At 42.8% G+C, this 21,688-nt stretch overlaps 1 protein-coding gene across 2 annotated transcripts in view; it reads left to right on the top strand.

The window, feature by feature from the left end:
• Positions 1 to 531: 531 nt before the first annotated feature.
• RPAP1 (RNA polymerase II associated protein 1) overlaps positions 532 to 21,688 on the top strand; it is a 57,329-nt gene continuing 36,172 nt past the window's right edge. The window contains exons 1-10 of one of the 2 annotated variants that reach the window (XM_073638812.1): positions 551 to 618; positions 1,349 to 1,440; positions 4,702 to 4,909; positions 5,440 to 5,588; positions 10,079 to 10,171; positions 16,465 to 16,621; positions 18,481 to 18,636; positions 19,654 to 19,830; positions 21,037 to 21,152; positions 21,280 to 21,378. In XM_073638812.1, coding sequence (XP_073494913.1) covers positions 4,723 to 4,909; positions 5,440 to 5,588; positions 10,079 to 10,171; positions 16,465 to 16,621; positions 18,481 to 18,636; positions 19,654 to 19,830; positions 21,037 to 21,152; positions 21,280 to 21,378 — 1,134 coding nt within the window. In that variant the 5' untranslated portion in view covers positions 551 to 618; positions 1,349 to 1,440; positions 4,702 to 4,722. Of the gene's footprint in view, positions 619 to 1,348; positions 1,441 to 4,701; positions 4,910 to 5,439; positions 5,589 to 10,078; positions 10,172 to 16,464; positions 16,622 to 18,480; positions 18,637 to 19,653; positions 19,831 to 21,036; positions 21,153 to 21,279; positions 21,379 to 21,688 lie in introns of both variants that reach the window. The other variant, XM_073638811.1, reaches the window with a different exon arrangement.

Here is a 21,688-nt window from a genome sequence, read left to right as displayed (position 1 = left end):
AGGAGTGGAACAATCAGAGGAAAAGTATAATAGAAACACGTCACCACTTCTGTATTTATCACCCACTCCTGGTTTTGGCTTACAAATACTGAGGTAAAATACTGACCAAATACTGAACCTGTGAATGTGGCCTTCAAGGGGTTGTCCAGGCTTTTCACAAAAAAAGGCTGTGCATGTCTAGTCTGAATGTGACCGGAGGTATGCCTAGTCACATGACCACTTGATCTTGTCACCCTCGCTAAAGGATTCTCATTTTGTGAATAGCCTGGACAACCCCTTTACAATGGTAACATTGCACACTGTAGCTGATTTAAAGGGTCTGGACTAATGTATATTGCACTGGTGGGCAACTAGGGCATGCTAACTGCTTCTTTCATGAAAGCTATGAGGGACTTAAATTAAATAAAGAAAAGGTATTTAATCATGTGATAGAAATAAATAGCTCAAAACAAATCTAGGAAAATAATTCCCGCCAGAATGGGCGCCACGCATGCGCACTCTGCATCCATTTGCAGCAAAGCTTTCGAAGTTACGTTTGCGTTCCATGGGAAGGAAGTGACGTCACGTGCAATGTGATGGCGGAAGTGTGTACCATGTGGTAAGCAGTGACTGACATAGGTGAGTGGTTTGCATTGTTTTTTTTTTAACTTGTGCTGCTAGTACGAGGCTTACACAACGTAACGCAGCGCTACAGTCTTCACTGTCTCCATAGAACTGCGCTGGAGAAACGATAAGCTCCCGTACCGTTAACTGCCTCTATGCCAGCAACCAATCAGAACCTAGCATTCAAGTACTGTTTAAAAGGGAATGTCTGATTGGTTACTCGGGGCAGTGGTTCCAGTTTGGTTACTATGGGCAACTTCTCCACTTTTTGCCTTTTCTAGGCTGCCGCCATGTTGTCTCCCTCATTTGAGAAGCCAGATTACCCCATTAATGTTGATTAGATGATACTGTGACACCCCCATACAGTGTTCCCTGTGTCAGTCCTTCATCACAACATATCATCCCTTTAAGTGACACTAATCTATATAGAAAGGGTTACGCTCACGTGATCGCTTCTCCGGTCTGTGTGGACAATGAGCCTCACACGGACGGCGCACGGGCCGGTGCTGATCATCAGGTAGATCGCTGACTGATGGTCTATGGCTGAAGTCTCCGCTTTTTGGACGAGGTTCAAAATAAATGTCCGGCGCTGTCCATATTACATCCCATTTTAATGTCTTTATTGTTATTTTTAACGTAGGAAACTATTTGGCTGTGTATTATTGATGTCTGCAAACGGATGAAAACATTTTTCTTTTTTACTAGATGAAAATTGGCTGATTTTTATTTATTTTTTTTCACCCAGGTGCAGACCGGTTATTTGATAGCTTGTGTATGGGCCGCATTACCACTAATGGCCGCAGGTCTCCTAACCCGATCCTACACCCTCACAGACATGTAAGAAACCCCAAGTACTGGTTGGGAGTCCTGTCAGGGCAGAGTGCTCTGGATACGGACTGTGAAATATGCCCGTCTTAGTCCAAGTTCACACAACCGTGTGTCACTGTCCAAGTATAGACTGCCTGAGGGTCTCCTGACCAGAAATCAACATCCTCATATGGGTCTATGACTTAGGGATGAGCTGATCTGTAAAAGTTTGGGTTCTGGTACCCAACCGAACTTTAGTCCAAAGTTCGGTTCGGGTGCCAGAACTGTACCCGAACTTCAACCAAAACCCAATTGAAAACAATGGGGACCTGAACTTGGGAGCTGGAAAAAAATCTCTTTCCCTCTATCTTCTGAAACGCTGGACTTCCGGGAGAAGTCTGTGTTCGGTGTTTAGCATCGGACACTGTACGAACCCCGAACTTTTAAGTTCGGCTTCGATCATCTCTGAGGGAATTGAGTTCAGGTCAAGAGAACTGCGGTCATTCCATACATCGTAGACCGAATCCAACCTTGAAACCGGCTTCAGGCCTCATTCAGACGTTTGTTTTTCATGAATAGAAATAATATGTACCCATTACAGTCTATGGGGCTGCACACATGTACTACTCGTTTTGCAGCACATGTGTCCACAAAATCAACCCCTAAGAAACGGAGACATGTCTGTTTTTGAGTCACGGGTCAATCTCGCCAGGTCTATTGGTCTGTGAAAAACTCAAACAGATCACTGACAACATCTTAGGCCACGGCCGCACTATCAGTATTTGGTCAGTATTCGGTCAGTATTTTTTCTCAGGAGTGGGAGCCAAAACCAGGTGAGGAACAATCAGAAAAAATGTATAATAGAAGCAAGTCACCAATTCTGCATTTATCACTCACTCCTGGTTTTGGCTTCCACTCCTGAGAAAAAAATACTGACCAAATACTGATAGTGGGGCCTTGACCTTAGTATTATATTGGTGCTGTCCATTTTTTCATTGGTTAATCGGGTCAGCTTGAAAAACTTCCATAAGTATTTTTTTTTCTGATATGAGAAAAAAAAACCTCTGAGGGTACGTGCCCTCAAATCAGGAAAAGCAGCGTTTTGGACGCAGTTCACCTGCGCTGCGTCCAAAACGCTGCGTTCTCCTGTATAAACACCGTGTATGGGAGTCATAGAAATCCCACGCCCACTGTGTTAATATTTGACGCCGCATAAAGTCACCGGCGGTGCAGGTTTACGAGCCGCAGCATGTCAATTATCTGCAGCGGAGATGCTAGTCCCTGCAACAGCAATTGAATAAAGGAATGTCTGAATGAGTACAAGGAGAAGTACAAACCAACTCACCCAAATTGAAGTTGCTATCTATCCTCGGTCCGTCCTCACTTCTGCTTGGTGGTTGCAGACGAAGGACAATATAAGGAATAATCCAGACATTTTTTGGATAAAAAAAAATGTACAAAAAACTTTTATTGTAATTTCATATAAAACAGAACATTCTCAGCACTAGAAAAACTATAAGAGTTTTTTCTACGCGTTTGAGACTAAGTCATAGTCCTTATGTATTGACGAGCAAGGACTATGACTTAGTCTGAAATGGGTAGAAAAAATTCTTATCTTTTTTCTAGTATACCAACAGTTAAAAAAGTATACAAGACCAAATACAGTTTTCTAGGTTAATAATTACAATGGATCCGTAAAAAACATGTCAGATGAATGGTGTCTGTATGTGATCCGTTTTTTTAATCACCCATGGGAGAGTGTGATCCGAAAAACAAATCTGGACAGCGCATTCTGCAGTTTTATTACATGTAGTCCATCGGTCTGTGTGTAGAAACGCTCATGTGGACTACCCATTGACTTTCATTGATCCATGTGCTGTCTGTATGTTATCTGTTTTGCACATTGAAAGCACACAAATGTAAAATAAGCTTGTCTGTATGAGCCCTAATACTAGGATGGCTTAAATGGGTATTCTCAAGTTTTTAACTTGCTTTAAATAGCTGGTCAGCAAGAAAATAAGCAAGATTGCAATTGACTTGCTTTTTCTGTCTGCTGTCATTTTCCTGCTATGAGAGCTTTCATCTTTTATAGTCTATAGCTGGTTTCCATGGAGCCCGGAGTCCAGTGCCTGGCCAAGAGTGCACAGTAGTCCTGGAATGTAACTACTGTGCACTAGTGATGAGCGAGTAGGTTTCATTAACTCTTTTGGCGAGCATGCTCGGGTGCTCACCGAGTATTTTGGCGGGCTCGGCATTTCTTTTAATGTCGCCGTGCCTGCAAGTGTCACGGCTGTTAAACAGCCGTGACACATGCAGAGATTGCCTGTCAAACAATCAATCTCTGCATGTGTCACAGCTGCCTAACACCCGTGATACTTGCAGACTCAGCGACATTAAAACAAAATGCTGAGCACGCCAAAATACTCGGCGAGCACCCGAACATGCTCGCCGAAAGAGTTAATGAAACCTACTCGCTCATCACTAGTGCACAGTAGTTACATTCCAGGAGAGGGTTTAACTCTTAACATCCCAGCCACCTTTCTCCAGCCTATTGATTTCTAGACCGCATTTAGCTGCTCTCCTCCTTCCCCCTCCCTCTCATCTTCTGAAGAGATACAGTTATAAATCACCAGCCCTGCATCATTCAGAGCAGGTATCATAATTACTACTCTAACTGTCCATAGCGGTCTGCTTGTTCCAGTGCCTATATGTAAATACAGTGATAACAGTGTAGACTCAGAACAAACCACTGATGGCTGAATGTGGTACAGAAGGACTTTTGCGGAGATTTATAGTTCTACCAATACTACATCTCTGCTGCTCATCAGAACTGTCACTCAGGTAGGAGAAGAGTCCACCCTGCCAGAGTCCAGGAAGTGAGGAAACTGTACGGCTCCAACAACTTGAGAATACCCCTTTAAGTATATCTGGATAGAGCTTGTGTTCTAGGTCATAGAGGGTGTACTGAACTGTCCGTAGTGAATCCTCCTACATTAGCTATTGGATGAAATTATTTGCATTCAGGGGGTTATCTGGCTCCACTCAATTTTGCATCAAAAGTGAGCCTTTCTGATGACATGATGACCCCACACAGCTACCGACACGCGTGCATGATCAGGTATCGTGCATAGGTCCTAATGGAGGGTACGATACCTGCTGATCATACACACATCTAGGCTGGTTTGTGCGGTATTAACCTCACAGGCATCGGATAATCCCTTTATGTCATAATATTGTAATTATGTCCTCACATAGCAGAAACTTACCATAGATTTGTCTTTATATGATTAGATATTGTAAAAGAAAATCACAATGCTGTCAAGACCTAAACCGGGGGAGTCTGAAGAAGATCTTCTAGAATTCCAGAAGCAGTTTCTTGCTGCCCGAGCAGCCGCAGCCGCCACCGTTGTTAGGAAGGCGGATAAAAGAAAAGGGGGATCTGAAGAAGCAAGCGAGGGGGCTGCTGAAGGAGCAGGAAGAGATGTAGTGTCACTGCAGGGTAAGGACTGATAGGTGCTTCGTGTATGTATTCTTATAGGTATGTGCGCGGCAGATCCGTAATAGAAATCTTCATCCCGCTGCAATACGATTGAAACTCCTGCTATGAAATCTTAAGTGTTAAAGGAGTGTTCTCAAGTTGATACACAGGATAGGGAAAGATTTCTATCGCTGGGGGTCTTACTACCATGACCACCACCGATCCCGAGAACAGGGGTTTAAGAGCTCTGGCTGAATGGAGCGGAGGTCACTCATGCGCACTACCGCTTCATTCTTTCTTAATGGGAGCACCGGAGATTGCAGAGTGCAGCACTCAGCTGATCTTCAGTGCTCTTATTAGAATGGATGGAGCGGCAGTGCGCATGAGCGACCTCCACTCCTCACTTCAAGATCGTGGGGGGCCACAATGGTCGGACCCCAGTGACCAAAAAGTTATTCCCTATTCTTTGTATAGGAGATTACTTTCAAAGTTGAGAACACTATTTCAACACCTGACTTTTGTTTTCTCTCTTTTTTTTTTTTTTTTTAAAGATTTTTCTGATTTGCCTCCTATTTTGACCCCGGGGCCAACTAAGATATCAAAAGTTGCTGGAACAAGAGTTCATTTTGCTGATGAAGATCCAGAAGACATATGTGAAAAACATGACGAACACATCACGGCTGTCATCTCAAAAATCATAGTGAGTAAGATTACTGCCTCCGTATCGTAAATGACAGCTTGTCAGATAAAGAAAGCTCAGGGGATTAGAGGAAGTCCATCACGTTAGAAAATCTGTGTACACAAATGAGTCCTTCAGGTTGTGAGAAGCGTCTGCCTCTCCCCATACCGATAAAGTGCTCTTCCATTGAATGGCCCCACAAGTCTTAGGCTATATGCACACGGTGCGTTTTTTGTGCTTTTTTGATGCGGTAAATACTCTCGTAATTGGCCCCAAAAATGCATTGCAAACCTTATCCCATCATTTCCTATGAATTTTTGCAAGATCTGTGCACATGATCAGGATTTTTCCTTGCAGAATTTCATGTGCGGAAAAAGAAGCAGCATGTCCATTCTTTCTGCTTTTTTGCCTGCATTTTTCCTATACAATGCATTGGAAAAAACACACAAAAAAAACATAAAATTGAAAAAAAACCGCATCAAAAACTCGTGGAATTTCTGCAAGCAAATCCTGAACGTGTGCACGTAACCTAAAGGAGATACAGAAATGTAGCCACCTATGTCTTTAACTTCCAGACCATAATGGAAAGTGCCACGTGCACGTTCAGTCGACTTTCCACGCTTCTCTCTTTTCAGCATGCTTGCAATGATGAGCACTCCTACCATACGTGTCATTCATTGCTATAGCCCTTTAATAATTAGCCAGTCATGAAAATGTGAATACTGTCAGAGAAAAAATATGTCTCTGAAACCAGTGAGTTATGTGTAAAGTATTAAGGTGACATGCATCTATATATATATATATATATATATATATATATATATATATATATATATATATATATATATATATATATATATATATATATATATATATATATATATATATATATATATATATATATATATATATATATATATATATATATATATATATATATATATATTATATATATATATATATATATATATATATATATATATATATATATATATATATATATATATATATATATATATATATATATATATATATATATATATATATATATATATATATATATATATATATATATATATATTATATATATATATATATATATATAATATATATATATATATATATATACTCATCCCCAATCCCGGTGTGCATGGCACCCCTCATCCCTAATCCCGGTGTGCATGGCACCCCTCATCCCCAATCCCGGTATGCATGGCACCCCTCATCCCCAATCCCGGTATGCATGGCACCCCTCATCCCCAATCCCGGTATGCATGGCACCCCTCATCCCCAATCCCGGTATGCATGGCACCCCTCATCCCCAATCCCGGTATGCATGGCACCCCTCATCCCCAATCCCGGTATGCATGGCACCCCTCCTCCCCAATCCCGGTATGCATGGCACCCCTCCTCCCCAATCCCGGTATGCATGGCACCCCTCATCCCCAATCCCGGTATGCATGGCACCCCTCATCCCCAATCCCGGTATGCATGGCATCCCTCATCCCCAATCCCGGTATGCATGGCATCCCTCATCCCCAATCCCGGTATGCATGGCATCCCTCATCCCCAATCCCGGTATGCATGGCATCCCTCATCCCCAATCCCGGTATGCATGGCATCCCTCATCCCCAATCCCGGTATGCATGGCATCCCTCCTCCCCAATCCCGGTATGCATGGCACCCCTCCTCCCCAATCCCGGTATGCATGGCACCCCTCCTCCCCTATCCCGGTATGCATGGCACCCCTCCTCCCCAATCCCGGTATGCATGGCACCCCTCCTCCCCAATCCCGGTATGCATGGCACCCCTCCTCCCCAATCCCGGTATGCATGGCACCCCTCCTCCCCAATCCCGGTATGCATGGCACCCCTCCTCCCCAATCCCGGTATGCATGGCACCCCTCCTCCCCAATCCCGGTATGCATGGCACCCCTCCTCCCCAATCCCGGTATGCATGGCACCTCTCATCCCCAATCCCGGTATGCATGGCACCTCTCATCCCCAATCCCGGTATGCATGGCTCCCTCGCCCCTAATCCCGGTATGCATGGCTCCCTCAACCCCAATCCTGGTATGCATGGTACCACTCATCCCCAAACCTGGTATGCATGGCACCCCTCATCCCCAATCCTGGTATGGCTCCCTCGTCCCCAATCCTGGTATGCATGGCTCCCTCACCCCCATCCTGGTATGCATGGCACTCCTCATCCCCAATCCCGGTATGCATGGCACCCCTCCTCCCCAATCCCGGTATGCATGGCACCCCTCCTCCCCAATCCCGGTATGCATGGCTCCCTCGCCCCTAATCCCGGTATGCATGGCTCCCTCAACCCCAATCCTGGTATGCATGGTACCACTCATCCCCAAACCTGGTATGCATGGCACCCCTCATCCCCAATCCTGGTATGGCTCCCTCGTCCCCAATCCTGGTATGCATGGCTCCCTCACCCCCATCCTGGTATGCATGGCACCCCTCCTCCCCAATCCCGGTATGCATGGCACCCCTCCTCCCCAATCCCGGTATGCATGGCACCCCTCCTCCCCAATCCCGGTATGCATGGCACCCCTCCTCCCCAATCCCGGTATGCATGGCACCTCTCATCCCCAATCCCGGTATGCATGGCACCTCTCATCCCCAATCCCGGTATGCATGGCTCCCTCGCCCCTAATCCCGGTATGCATGGCTCCCTCAACCCCAATCCTGGTATGCATGGTACCACTCATCCCCAAACCTGGTATGCATGGCACCCCTCATCCCCAATCCTGGTATGGCTCCCTCGTCCCCAATCCTGGTATGCATGGCTCCCTCACCCCCATCCTGGTATGCATGGCACTCCTCATCCCTATCCTGGTACGCATGGGCCCCTCATCCCCAATCCTGGTATATATGGTACCCCTCATCCCCAATCCTGGTATGCATGGCACCCCTCATCCCCAATCCTGGTATGTATGGCCTCCTCATCCCAGAAACCTGGTATGCATGGCACCCAATCCCTCATCCTAGTATGCATGGCACCCCTCATCCTCATCCTGGTATCCATGGTGCCCCTCATTCCAATCCTGGTATGTGCGGTACCCTTCATCCTGGTATGCATGCTCCCCTCACCCCCAATCCTGGAATGTGTGGTACCCCTCACCCCCCAATCCTGGTATGTGTGGCCCCCTCACCCCCCAATCCTAGTATGTGTGGCCCCTTCATCCCTTTCATGCTGTACACACATACTCACCTTTCTTCCCTGTGCTCCAGGGCTGCTATCTCCTGTTCTGCCGGAGGGCAGGGGAGGAGTGCGGCGCCTGAGTACGCGCGTGCCCATACCGCGCTGTCCGGCGCCATTTTGCTGAAGACACACTGCAAATGTGTCTTCAGCAAAATGGTACCGGATAGCGCTATGCGCATGCGCTGATCCGACGCCTCACTCCTGCCCTGGTCTCTGGCGAAGAGAGGCGCCGCGGCAACGCTCCTCCCGGTCAGGTAAGTATGTAAGTATGACGCCGGAGATCGTGGTATTCAGTGTCTATGCATACCGTGATCTCCGGCGCCATGCACTCCTCTTACCTGTAACGGCTGGATGTGGTCTTCTTTCTGGAGCCAGACTGCGCGTCACGCATACTCAGTCTATAGAGGCTTCAGACAGAGACCCGCATCCCCGGTTATATTATAGATATAGATATATATGTGTGTGTGTGTGTGTGTGTGTGTGTATATATGTGTGTGTATATACATATGAATCATGTATTGTATGTATAAATATATATATGTGTACATATGTATATGTGATGTAAATGATACTGGTCTACAATATACAGTATTGTTTAAGTTTTATGCAGTAAAACTACAATAAATAGTACGTTTTACACAGGTATGGAAAAAATTCTGCAAAGTGCGCTTGCCTAAAAAAATTTTCAATATTTGGTATGACCGCTTTTTGCCTTCAAAACAGCATCAATTTTTGTAGGTACTTCTACTTGGGCACAATTTTTGAAGGACCTTGACAGGGAGTTTGTTTGAAACATGTTGGAGAACCAACCACATCAATAATTGCTCATCCATCATGCAATATCATCAGCTTCAGCTTAAAAAAGAACAAGGAGTCCTGCAGGTGATGATACGGCCCGGACAGAGCCCTGAGCTCATCATCATCCAGTCTGTCTGGGATTACATGAAGGATTTACGCAAGCCGACACTCGCACAAGATCTGTGGTTGGTTCTCTTAGATGTTTGCAACAACCTCCCTGCCAAGTTCCTTCAAAAACTGTGCAAGTGACAAATACTGAGAAGACTTGAAAAAATTGATGATGTTTTGAAGGCAGAGGACAGTCACACATGGTTTAAATTTTTATTTTGTTCATTCACTTTGCATTTTGTTCCTTAATAAAAATAAACCATTTAACTCTTCTATTTTGGAAAACATTCTTACTTTGCAGCATTTTTTCCACACCTGCCTAAAACGTTTTCACAGTACCGTATACCATTTGTAGATAATTTATCCTTGATTTCCCTGTTTTGAAGGAGCGAGACACAAGTGCTTCCACCATCACAGCTCCCCTCCCCACAGGGGAAGCATTTCCTCGAGTCTTTCACAGATCGGAGATACCCAGTGTGGTAAGAGACTCTGCTGTTTTTTGTACAATATGTAATCTGTGCATCTTCTTGCTACTTAAAACGAGTTGTTCAGCCTTATGATACTGATGGAAGAGGGGTGGGAATATGACACCCTGCACACCCACCAATACATATTATACCATACACACAACATACATTAATCATAGCTTAGCGAGGGAAATAAAAAAATTATCTAAAAGTTAAAAAGTATTATATACAGGTGCATCTCACTAAATTAGAATATCATCAAAAAGTTAATTTATTTCAGTTCTTCAATACAAAAAGTGAACCTCATATTATATAGAGTCATTACAAACAGAGGGATGTATTTCAAGTGTTTATTTCTGTTAATGTTGATGATTATGGCTTACAGCCAATGAAAACACAAAAATCATTATCTCAGTTAATTAGAATACTTTATAACAACAGCTTGAAAAATGTTTTTAAAATCCGAAATGTTGTCCTACTGAAATGTATGTTCTGTAAATGCCCTCAATACTTGGTCGGGGCTCCTTTTGCATCAATTACTGCATCAATGCGGCGTGGCATGGAGGCGATCAGCCTGTGGCACTGCTGAGGTGTTATGGAAGCCCAGGTTGCTTTGATAGCAGCCTTCAGCTCGTCTGCATTGTTGGGTCTGGTGTCTCTCATCTTCCTCTTGACAATACCCCATAGATTCTCTATAATAGATTCTCTATGGGGTTAAGGTCAGGCGAGTTTGCTGGACAATTAAGCACAGTGATAGTGTTGTGTGTAAACCAGGTATTGGTACTTTTGGCCGTGTGAACAGGGGCCAAGTCCTGCTGGAGAATGACATTTCCATCTCCAAAAAGCTTGTCGCAGAGGGAAGCATGAAGTGCTCTAAAATGTCCTGGTAGACGGCTGCGCTGACTTTGGTCTTGATAAAACACAGTGGACCTACACCAGCAGATGACATGGCTCCCCAAACCATCACTGATTGTGGAAACTTCACACTAGACATCAAGCAGCTTGGATTGTGGCCTCTCCACTCTTCCTCCAGACTCTGGGACCTTGATTTCCAAATGAAATACAAAATTTACTTTGCATTTACTTAGTGTCAATGACTGCCTTCTGGACATCTGTCAAGTCAGCAGTCTTCCCCATGATTGTGGAGCCTACTGAAACAGACTAAGGGACCATTTTAAATGCTTAGGAAGCCTTTGCAGGTGTTTTTTGTTAATTATTTTGATTTACTGAGATAATGACTTTTGTGTTTTCATTGGCTGTAAGCCATAATCATCAACATTAACAGAAATAAACACTTGAAATAGATCACTGTGTGTAATGACTATATAATATAAGAGTTTCACTTTTTGTATTGAAGAACTGAAATAAATTAACTTTTTGATGATATTCTAATTTAGTGAGATGCACTTGTAAATGGCAACATATCCTAATGTATGCCTGTATTGTAGGATACGTTGTGGACAATTGTCGGGTCAGTTTGTTACAAGTCTTTGCTCCGATGCTGGTCATGATGTCTGCCGTCTGTGCCACTCTGCATGAAGGAGATTTTTATTTCAATCCCACCTGACTTGTGCAATGACCAAAATGTCACAAAGCCATCACGTGTGACCGTAGCCCACCCCTCTCCAGCTACTGTGACCTTTGCATTGATCTACTCGGCCGAGGTTGTTTTTTTTTTTTTCTTCTGCCTGTTTCAAAGAAGTGTATGCTAGACTAAGCATAAGATGATGACTAGGAAAAAAGCCGTCTTAGACCATCGTGAATCTCACCTTTTAAAACAATCGCTCTATAAAATCAATATAGAAAAAAAAATCAATAGCACTCAAACTACGATGATCAAAGATCCAAACCAGCTTTTCTGTGACATTTCGTGATTGCTCTGGCCTTGGATACGCACTCCGCTGGCTGTTCCCATCAGCTGAGATTTATGCGCTGTCATCGTACATTTATTGGTGATTTTTTTTGTAGTTTTTAAAACAAGTGGATCTTAAAAGAAAGGAAAAATTGCATTTCTTCTCCTTTTTTATCCATTCCTGGTTACAGCTTTCAAAAACGGAATGAGATTGTATCACAGTTTCGTGCGTGCAAGACGCCCTAACGAAAGACTCAAGCAGATCACTTTTACCTGCTAACTGGGAAAGTAGTGAAAATTGATGATAGATCCTTGTAAAAATGCTGCCCATCAGCTGAGAAGCGAACAACAAAACACTCATTCATTGTCTAAACAGATGGTTTATGCCGCCACCAGCTTCTCCCATTTACACAGGGAGATGGAGATGTGTGGCTGTCACGATACATGCCGTATGGGAATGTGAACAGGCCTTTAAACCAAGCTACTGTTGACTTTCATGTAGCTGATCAATGCTCTTTATGTGCAGAAATGTGCTGTTGAAAATGCACTTTAAGTCAATGCCACAATTCAGACAATCGTTTGAACTCGGTACATGTAAAGAAAATCGCAGCGTGTGCAAATATGGACTTCAAGTTTGCACTCTTAAAGGGGTTGTTCCAATGTCTACAGTCACACTATGTGACTGCAGACTTGTGAATTCTTACAGCGTGCACACCACACACTGTCAGGATTAAGGATTGTTTCTTACAATATAACACACGAGGCTAGTGTGAACAGAACTCCATTTTAATATCATTTAATTTTGTAATTATTGAGCACTGAATCTTTAAGTTAAGGCTCCTCGGAAACAAACACATTCTAATTAGCACCGTAGTGGTAAAAACGAATGCAGACAAAAATAGATTACATCCATTATGCCTGTTAATTCTACATAAATATGTATAAAAAGAGTCTCCTATAAAAAATACTTACATAGGAAAAGAAAGAAATCCAAGTAGCAAAATTATATTTGTCAAAACGGAGATAAAACTAACCTAGCTGGTATATATCGTAGACTACTAACTTTTCTATTGGAAAAAAAGTCAGATATGTTTCAGCAAACTTTCCCGTACATCAGCGCTTCCTGACGAGTATTGCAATGTTCCAATCAGTATTGATAGTACATTGAAAGTTGCATCTGTCCTGAGGAGGCTGGTGCATTTACTTGGAAAATCCATGTCAGAATTGTTGTGTAATCCTCATCATGAAATGAGTCCAGCTGAAAGAAGAGAGAGCTCATGAGTCCAAGTGTATTCTGTCTCCGCTCACCCAGCCTGACTGACAGCTGCAGCTTGTACTGAGCAGTGTGAGATCTCCACAGGGAGGAGGGACACTGAGGAGCTGTCAATCTAGGTAGGTGGGCAGAGACGGAGTTTAGACTTTTTAAATGAATCATGCTGCCTTTCTGGGTTTTCCAAGGTAAATACTCCAGCATCATCAGGTTTGAGGTCAATTTATCAATTTATGCAGTTTAAGGGGCTTTTCTGTGCTTTTTTTTTCTTTCAAAGAGTAGGGAATGGCATAAAATGAAAAAAATAATCATTACTGCTGTTGTTCTGGTCCCTGCTAGGATTATAAGTGATTATGTCCTGTCCGTTATTCACATGACCACTGCAGCAAATCGCTGGTTTTGGTGGTGGTGATTTCCTGTACTGCACGTCACCTGTGAGTCCAGTGATTGGCTGCAGCGGTCATATGAATGATGGATGGGACATCATCACGTCCGCTACCCGCATGGGCCATCAGAACGGTGAGACTCTAAGGAGTAAGTAATGCCTATTTGTGCTTCCATTAGTGCACAATTCTTCTTGACAGCGAAGATCAGTTATTGATCAGATCCTAATTATAGAAAGAGGTTGTCGATTTAAAAAAATAATAATAATACTAATGGCTGGCAATGTGCTAACATAAAAAAATACATACTGACATGGTTAAACCCCCGACGCTTCAGTGATCCCGCCTGTGTGTTGACAGATCCTGCAGTGATGACATGCCAGCCATGTGACCGCTGCAGGCAGTCACTTGTTTTCATACCTTGTGGCTATGTAATGTATTTGTAAATACTTTTTTACGGAAACCTACTCTATCCCCCCAGATTATGGGTGTTGGATATGGAGAATAACGGTTACTAGGCTCAGACATTGCTGCGCAGCCCTCATAACCTGATGCCCCTAAGTTGCCTTCCACTCTCTCTCAAATTGACTTCATCTCTTGCATGGAAAGACATTTTCAGACATTAGTGACATTGCCTGGAAATACATGATCCGGTGACATAGTTTCCTTGGAAACTATAAAACGTGATGGATTTCTTTGCGTGCCGTCATAGACAGCTCATTAGCGAGGGAAGCATCAGAGGAGAGCTGGCGGCAGACACTTTTAATTTCACGGAATGACACATTGGTTATAAGAATCATTGTAACAGAAGTTATTATCAAGAAAGATCTCCTACTTTTTATGTTTTTTTTTTTTCACATGTGCACCTACTACATGATATTGAGCATTGTATTAACATTTAGCCTGTCGCTTTAAATAGCGATCTCCCCCGGAAGTCTGGTTTAGGCGCGGCACTTCTTGTCTCTACAATGCTAGTGTTTATTCATACAAAGCCGTATTTAAAGGGACATCTCTGATCCAGCCAACCATGAGATACCTGCACAGACAGGGTCCGCTAACTAGGGAGGTGGTCACTTTATGTGTTTGTTTTCGATCTGGTTTTGCTAAGGGGGCGTCCAAAGAGCAGAGAACATGGGATTATCGGGGTCTCCAGATCAAGAGCTGCTGTAGCTTTTTGCTCTTGCTAACAGTGGTGGTCCAGAGCAGGCTACTAAGGAATATATAAAGGGGGGTTTCTTGTTGAGAATATCTCATTAGGGCCTCTACGATGTGGCTGCTTGACCATCACTGCTCTCTTAAAGGGTTACCAACATGTTATTATATAGGTAAGCTTGAGACGAGTAACGCTATGTTCACACTAGGCGTTTTTTTCAGTGTGTTTTTTTTTTTTTATGCAAATTTTTAGCTGCGTTTTACAGTACCAGCAAAGTCTATGAGATTCCAGATATCTCATGCACACAGCTTGGTTTTTGTGTCATCAGTATTTTGTGCTTTGCATGGTTTGTTGCACAATAGAGCATGTCTCTTCTTTCAGCGGTTTTGCAGCGTTTTTCACCCATTGAAAGTAGTGGGCAAAGACAAAAACACTGTAAAAACGCAGATATCAGGTTTTACTACGTTTTTTGTGCCAAAAGCTGATGAAGTTGATTAGATAATTTTTTCTTTTCACTGAACTTTATCAACAGGCATAAACAGACAAATAGACAGTGAAAAAAACGCAGCAAAAACCAAGCAAAACCTGTTTCTGGAGGCAGAAGCTTTACTGCCAAGAGATCAGATTTTGCTGCAAAAAAATGCTGAAAAAATACCCAGTGTGAACATACCCTAAGTAAAAAGAAGCAACTTTGCAATTTACTTGTTATTACATTTCCTCTTTGCTTTCTAAAAACGAAGGGATTTTTTGTTTTCTTGTTTATGACTCATCGGTTACATTTTTGCAGCGGGGGCCGGATGTGCGCAGTGCTTACAAGCTTTTTTATAGTGAGATTGTGAGCGCTGCTCAAAAGCTGGACAGGATGACTGAAGAGCGCTGTTATCTCCTGATCCCAGAAAGTTTCAGTGCAATTGTGCTCCTCCATATACAGTGGGTACAGAAAGTATTCGGACCCCTTTAAATTTTTCACTCTTCGTTTCATTGCAGCCATTTGGTAAATTCTAAAAAGTTCATTTTTTTTCTCATTAAAGTACACTCTGCACCCTATTTTGGCTGAACCCCCCCCCCCCCGAAATGTAGATTTTTGCAAATTCATTAAAAAAGAAAAACTGAAACATCACATGATTATAAGTATTGAGTAGAAGCCCCCTTTTGAGCTAGTACAGCCATGAGTCTTCTTGGGAATGATGCAACAAGTTTTTCACATCTGGATTTGGGGATCCTTTGTCATAAGTATTCAGACCCTTTGCTCAGACACTCATATTTAAGTCACATGCTGTCCATTTCCTTGTGATCCTCCTTGAGATGGTTCTACTCCTTCATTGGAGTCCATCTGTGTTTAATTAAACTGATAGGACTTGATTTGGAAAGGCACACACCTGTCTATATAATACCAAAAAGCTCTATCGTGGTCTCATCTGTCCACAAGACGCTTTACCGGAAAGATTTTGGCAAACTGCAGTTTAGCTTTTTTATGTATCTGAGCTGAATACCAAAAGCAATAGGAGAGGTTTTTTTTAGTCTGATTTATAAAGGTTCATTTATTTATTTTTTTATTCTAGATGCATTGGAGCATTAAAACAAACGGTTGGATAGGAAAACCTACCATTTAAGCTCGGTCTTATCTTGTGCTTTTTCTTCTTGTAGGCTGTGCCAAAATCTGGAAAGGTAAGCATTTTTGCTCAAAAAATGGCTGCCAAAAGAGCCACGGAAGCAGCAAAAAGTACCGAAACCTCTACAGCCCACCCTCAGCATGGTCCCTATGTTGAATCAGTGAATGTCCTTCCCCCTTCCCAAACTGCAGGTAAATTGCCGCTGACGTTTTTTGTGAGGTTCTTACTGTTACAGAGGACATAATTTCAGAGATTTCCTGCAGCACCCAGAGCGATTAAAGTTTCTCATGTTGTGTACTTACATTTCGGCATGCCTACAAATATCCCCTGAAACAGATGATGTTGAGTAGGGGGCTTGCATTCTCCCATTTTTACTCTTTGGCTACGGCTAAATGTTGCATCCGGCCCTGCAAAAGGGTGACCTCCATGACTCCAGCTTCTAAATTATCCCCGTGAAGAACTGATATTGCCACTAATAATCACAATCCTCTACTATGTAATACCAAGGGCATTGCCAGATCAAGAGCCACTGTAGTTCCATGCTCAGGCATAGTGGTGGTCCCAAACAAGCTAAAGGGGTATATTTTAAAGGGGTTGTCCTCTTATCCACTTGATAGATGATAACTTGTAGATCGTGGGTGTCCATCTGCTGGGACACGCATCGATCTCCATAATTGGGCACTTTTATCAGTGTTACAATGGATTGACAATACACATGCACCACCTCTGCTTCCTATGGGGCTGTAAGACAAGAGCTAATACAGCACTTTGACAGTCCCAGGGGGGAATAAATGGAGCAGAGGCTGAGTATGGGCACTGCTACTCAAGTCTAATGTGGATAAAAGTGCCCCTTTCTAGCAATCGTGTGGGTCCTAGCTGTCGGACCTCTACTGATCTGGAAGTATCACCTATACCTTGGAAATGTGATAACTTTCTTTTCAACCACACAAAACTCTTATTTAAGAGGTTTTCCTGTTGAGACCACCAAGTTAGGTCCCCCACAGTGTGTCAGCTTGACCATCAAGCTGAGTCATACTGAACTTAACAGAGCCCCATACTTTGGATCTGTGCGGAGTCCCCTGGCGATCAGTACGTTATCTTCTATCCAATGAATAGTTGATGACTTAACCAAACCCTTTAAAGGGAATATGCCAGCAAGTCTTTGCGTTGTAATTCGAGAGCAGTATGATGTAGGGGCAGAGATGCTTATTCCAGTGATGGGTCACTTATTAGGCTGCTTGGTGCGGTGTTGATAGAATCCCTGTTTTCTCTGCTGTAGATGCAGCAGTGCTCAGAATACTGAGCTGTGTATAACCCCGCCCACACCACTGACTGGCAGCTTCCTGTTTACATCGTCATCAAGCTGCCAATCAGTGATGGGGGCGGGGTCACACAGATTAGCTGGACTCCCTGGCACGTGAGACCTAGTCCTGCAGTGATAATCTCTTGCTGATAAAACACTGATTGTATTAAAACTACAGCAAGGAACTGAGCAAGTGACACATCGCTGGAATCAGGTTCTATACCCCTACACTGTGCTGCTCTCAGATTACATAGCAAAAACCTGCTGACAGATTTGTCTTACAACTGACATTTATAGCATATCCACACGATACAGACTAAATGTCTAATAGATGTGTTTCCAAATTCTGAGACCAGCATGTATTTCAACAAGAATGGGGGATCACTGAAATGTTGCTCCAGAAGCAGTCATACATATGGTGTGGTCTTTATTCACTGCTATGGTGTACATAAAAACCATCCAAATGCACTTTTTTCTGCATGTATACACCCTCAATACCTGTATGGAGAGGAGCCATTAAGTGAAAGCTATTACATATTAATGCTAAGGATGGGAGGATTATGAAGCCACTCGGGGACTGCAGACAGGGAAATTGTCATAAACCAAAAACTGGGTATAGATTTCTTCATGGATTAGATTACATTCATATTTTTGCCTTTCCAAATTTTTCTTTACCTTGCAGTAAGAATAAACCCTATTATAAAAAAGTCACTTTTCCTGATATGATTTTGTGCTTTTGTATTTCAGGTGTAGACAAGTCCTGTTTAGTTACGGGGGAAGGTCTTCATGGTTCTACAGGGCATGGAGAAGCAGAGAGGATACATCAAGAAAATGTGGAGAAACTGAAGGCGCTTTCCCAAGAAGAGATACTTCAGGAACGCAACAGACTGATGTCACAGTTCGGTGAGAAAATTGGAGCGTCGCTGTACTGTGATTTCAACTAACAGATCTGATTCATGAAGGAAAGAAGAACCAAAATGTCTGGTGGTCTATAGAATAGGATATACCAGAAACATTGGCACTACATTCATCCCATACATATGCCATGGAATTACTCCATTAAAGAGATTGTCCCCTTTCAGAAAATGTGAGTTATTGTAAAAAAAACTGAATGTTCCTTACTTACCCTCCATGGGTCCAGCATCCGTTCTCCACTGCTAACCCTATCTGTCGTTTGTCTACAGCGGTGGAGTCACGTCAACAACACTGCATACAATCACTGAGCTCAGCAGCTCTTGTCGTCTACACAGGCAGAGTCAATGAGCTCAGTGATTGGTTACAATGCTCGCAAAGTGATGTCACCGCTGCAGACAAACAACAGAAACAGTGGCAGCATCGGAGAGCTAATTCTGGGTCCGGGGAGGGTAAGTAAATCTCTCCTCTAAGTAAAGCTATGCTATAAATCCTTTTGCAGTTATGATCAGATCCTAATTGAATATTTAACGGGCTTGTCCATAATTAAAAAAAAAAAAAATATATATATATATATATAATATACAGTGTATATATAATCTGTAGCTCTCCCACTTTGGAGGTCTCACCGGTCTTGGTTACATGTGTTGACCATGAGCATGTGGCCTCTGAGCACGAGACTGTTGAGGCCAGAGATTGCCTGCAGTGGTCATGATTGGTCTATCATCACTCCTTTTTTTTTTTTTATATTCTAGCACATTTTCTGCCTTCTTTAATTCCTGGATGATCTCTTTGTCACTTGTAGGACCACCGACTAATTTCAATTAGACTTGTCCATGGAAAACTTCCTCTAACGCCTGTAATTTGCTTATATGAGTTTAGTCTAGAAAGGAGATAACGGTTAAAGAATAAAATAACCGTTAAAGAATAAAAATAAACGACGCTATTTGCTGATAGAAATATGTGTAAAAATTATTTCTTAATATTTCATGTTTTGTTTTCTACAAGACCCCACGCTGGTTGCTTTCCTGAGATCGAAGAGGGCGAAACAGACCACCCAAGAGAATACTAGTTCAGCAGGGAAGCCCCTGACGGTCAATAAGGAACATCCTCACCGTCCAACAGTGATAGATTCATCTGATCAGGCTTCTAGGAAGGATGAGGACAGACCAGATCTGCCGTCAGGTAATCAATCACTCTCAGGACAGAGCGGATCAATAGCACTAAATACTGCGGATGAGCTCAGCTGAAAATGGGAATTCGTTCATTGTGAATGATAGGTTGCATTCTCTCTAAATATGATCGCAGCTTCCTTATTACTCATAATGAGAACCTTTAATGTGTAGGAAAAGTAGGATTCAATTGGAGACACCATAGATCTGTCCAGTGTATTGCTGAGCTGTCATTTTCTCGTCGTTTCCTGGTAATTATTGAGAAACGTTTATGGAAACCTTACCGTTATTGTTCTGCACGTGTAGATTTATTGCAGCTAGTCCTTTTAGTTTATGGCTTAGTTTCTGTGCTGTTGCTGCAGATGATCCTGCTTTGAAACTTAGATAATCCACATATTGGTTTGGGTTTGCTGCGTCAACACAATTGGTAGTTTTCCAAGTTTTTTATGCTTTTGGGCGCTTTTTAGGTACTGCTACTTACCCTCTCCTGCTCCAGTGATGTTCTCTCCGTCCTGCTCTAGGTCTTTATTGACTGACTACAACACTGCCATTTAACCTATAGCACATGTGACTGCTGCAGCCAATCACTGGGTACAGAGGTGATGTCAAAGTAGATGGCATGACACTGCTGAGCCAAGTAATTGGCTGCAGTGGTCAAGGTGTGCTGTAGTTGTGCAGCCTGTCAAAGAAAATGGAAGCAGCAGTAAAGAGGTGATGGGTGAGTATCAGCACAGTTTATTATTTTTGCTTGAGCAAGCCAATAGGCATAAAAAAAACATTCACTTGGAAACCCCTTTAAACTGACTTGCAAGTTTATTTAGAGGCGCACACCTCTTGATGAATATGGCAAGCCTTGGGGCTTTACTTAATATGGAAATTGAAATCTAAACCTCTGGTAAGAGCAGATGTAGGTTTGCACTTCACTTTGAGGCAATTACTGATGATAGTTTTAATAAATATCTCAGATGTCGGCCACATTCGAACTTAGCATTTTAGAAAAGTGGCAAGATGGAGAAAAAGATGTGCAAATATTACTGCAAGAGCAGCTTTTTACTCTCCTCAACTCAGAACGACCATTAATTCATTAACCAACACTTTCTATGGGCGCCTTTTGTAATATTTAATCTCCAGGCAGGAGGCACCAGTGGAGTCAGCATCGTCCGATAAGACTTTCTCCACTTGTTAGATTTGCTCCATTGATTCCAGTCTTTGGTTTTAGCCGGCGACCTCCCAGTGAAGCCTCAGAAGGAGTGGGTGCACATGCACAGTGTGGAGTTTGACAAGTTGGAATGGACTAAGGACCTACCGCAGACGAGGCAGAAGAAAACTAAGAAGGTATTTCTTTACCTGCACATTACACTTCAGCAGGTTTTCTTCTTTTGTCCATATTATTTTGCCTGCTTTTTATCTAACGTTGGATGGCTTTTAATTCATGTATGTTCATATTGTATTTGTGTGTAAGGGGATGCAAGCACGATTCAGTCTGACGGGAGATCTGATACCCCCAGATGCTGACGTACCTACTCATCTAGGGCTGCACCACCACGGAGAGGAGGCAGAGGTAATTTAATGCTTATAGTGTATTTTTGTGTTTGTTATTATATCAGGGAACTTTAGTTCTAGGCATTTACTGTTAAATCTCTTTTCTCTGTCGCTTCATTGAGGGACATAGAAACCACGGGTGTATGCTGCTGCTGCTTGGAGGCTGACACAAGGCAAAAAAAGTTAACTCAATGTAGTTTTCTTCTATTGGATACACTTTGTGGAATATTCTTCACCAGTACCGAGGCTGTAGATGTTAAATCCATCCTAACAAGATTTTTTTAACCATTTTATATATTTTATATTCATATATAATGTTTCCAACTTTT

The sequence above is a fragment of the Phyllobates terribilis genome, unplaced genomic scaffold (assembly GCF_046119375.1).
Source record: "Phyllobates terribilis strain yellow unplaced genomic scaffold, ASM4611937v1 Scaffold_7__3_contigs__length_470593459, whole genome shotgun sequence".
In the NCBI taxonomy this organism is placed as follows: domain Eukaryota; kingdom Metazoa; phylum Chordata; class Amphibia; order Anura; family Dendrobatidae; genus Phyllobates; species Phyllobates terribilis.
Note: the sequence above shows the minus strand (reverse complement) of the source record. Positions and strands in the feature narration are given on the sequence as shown.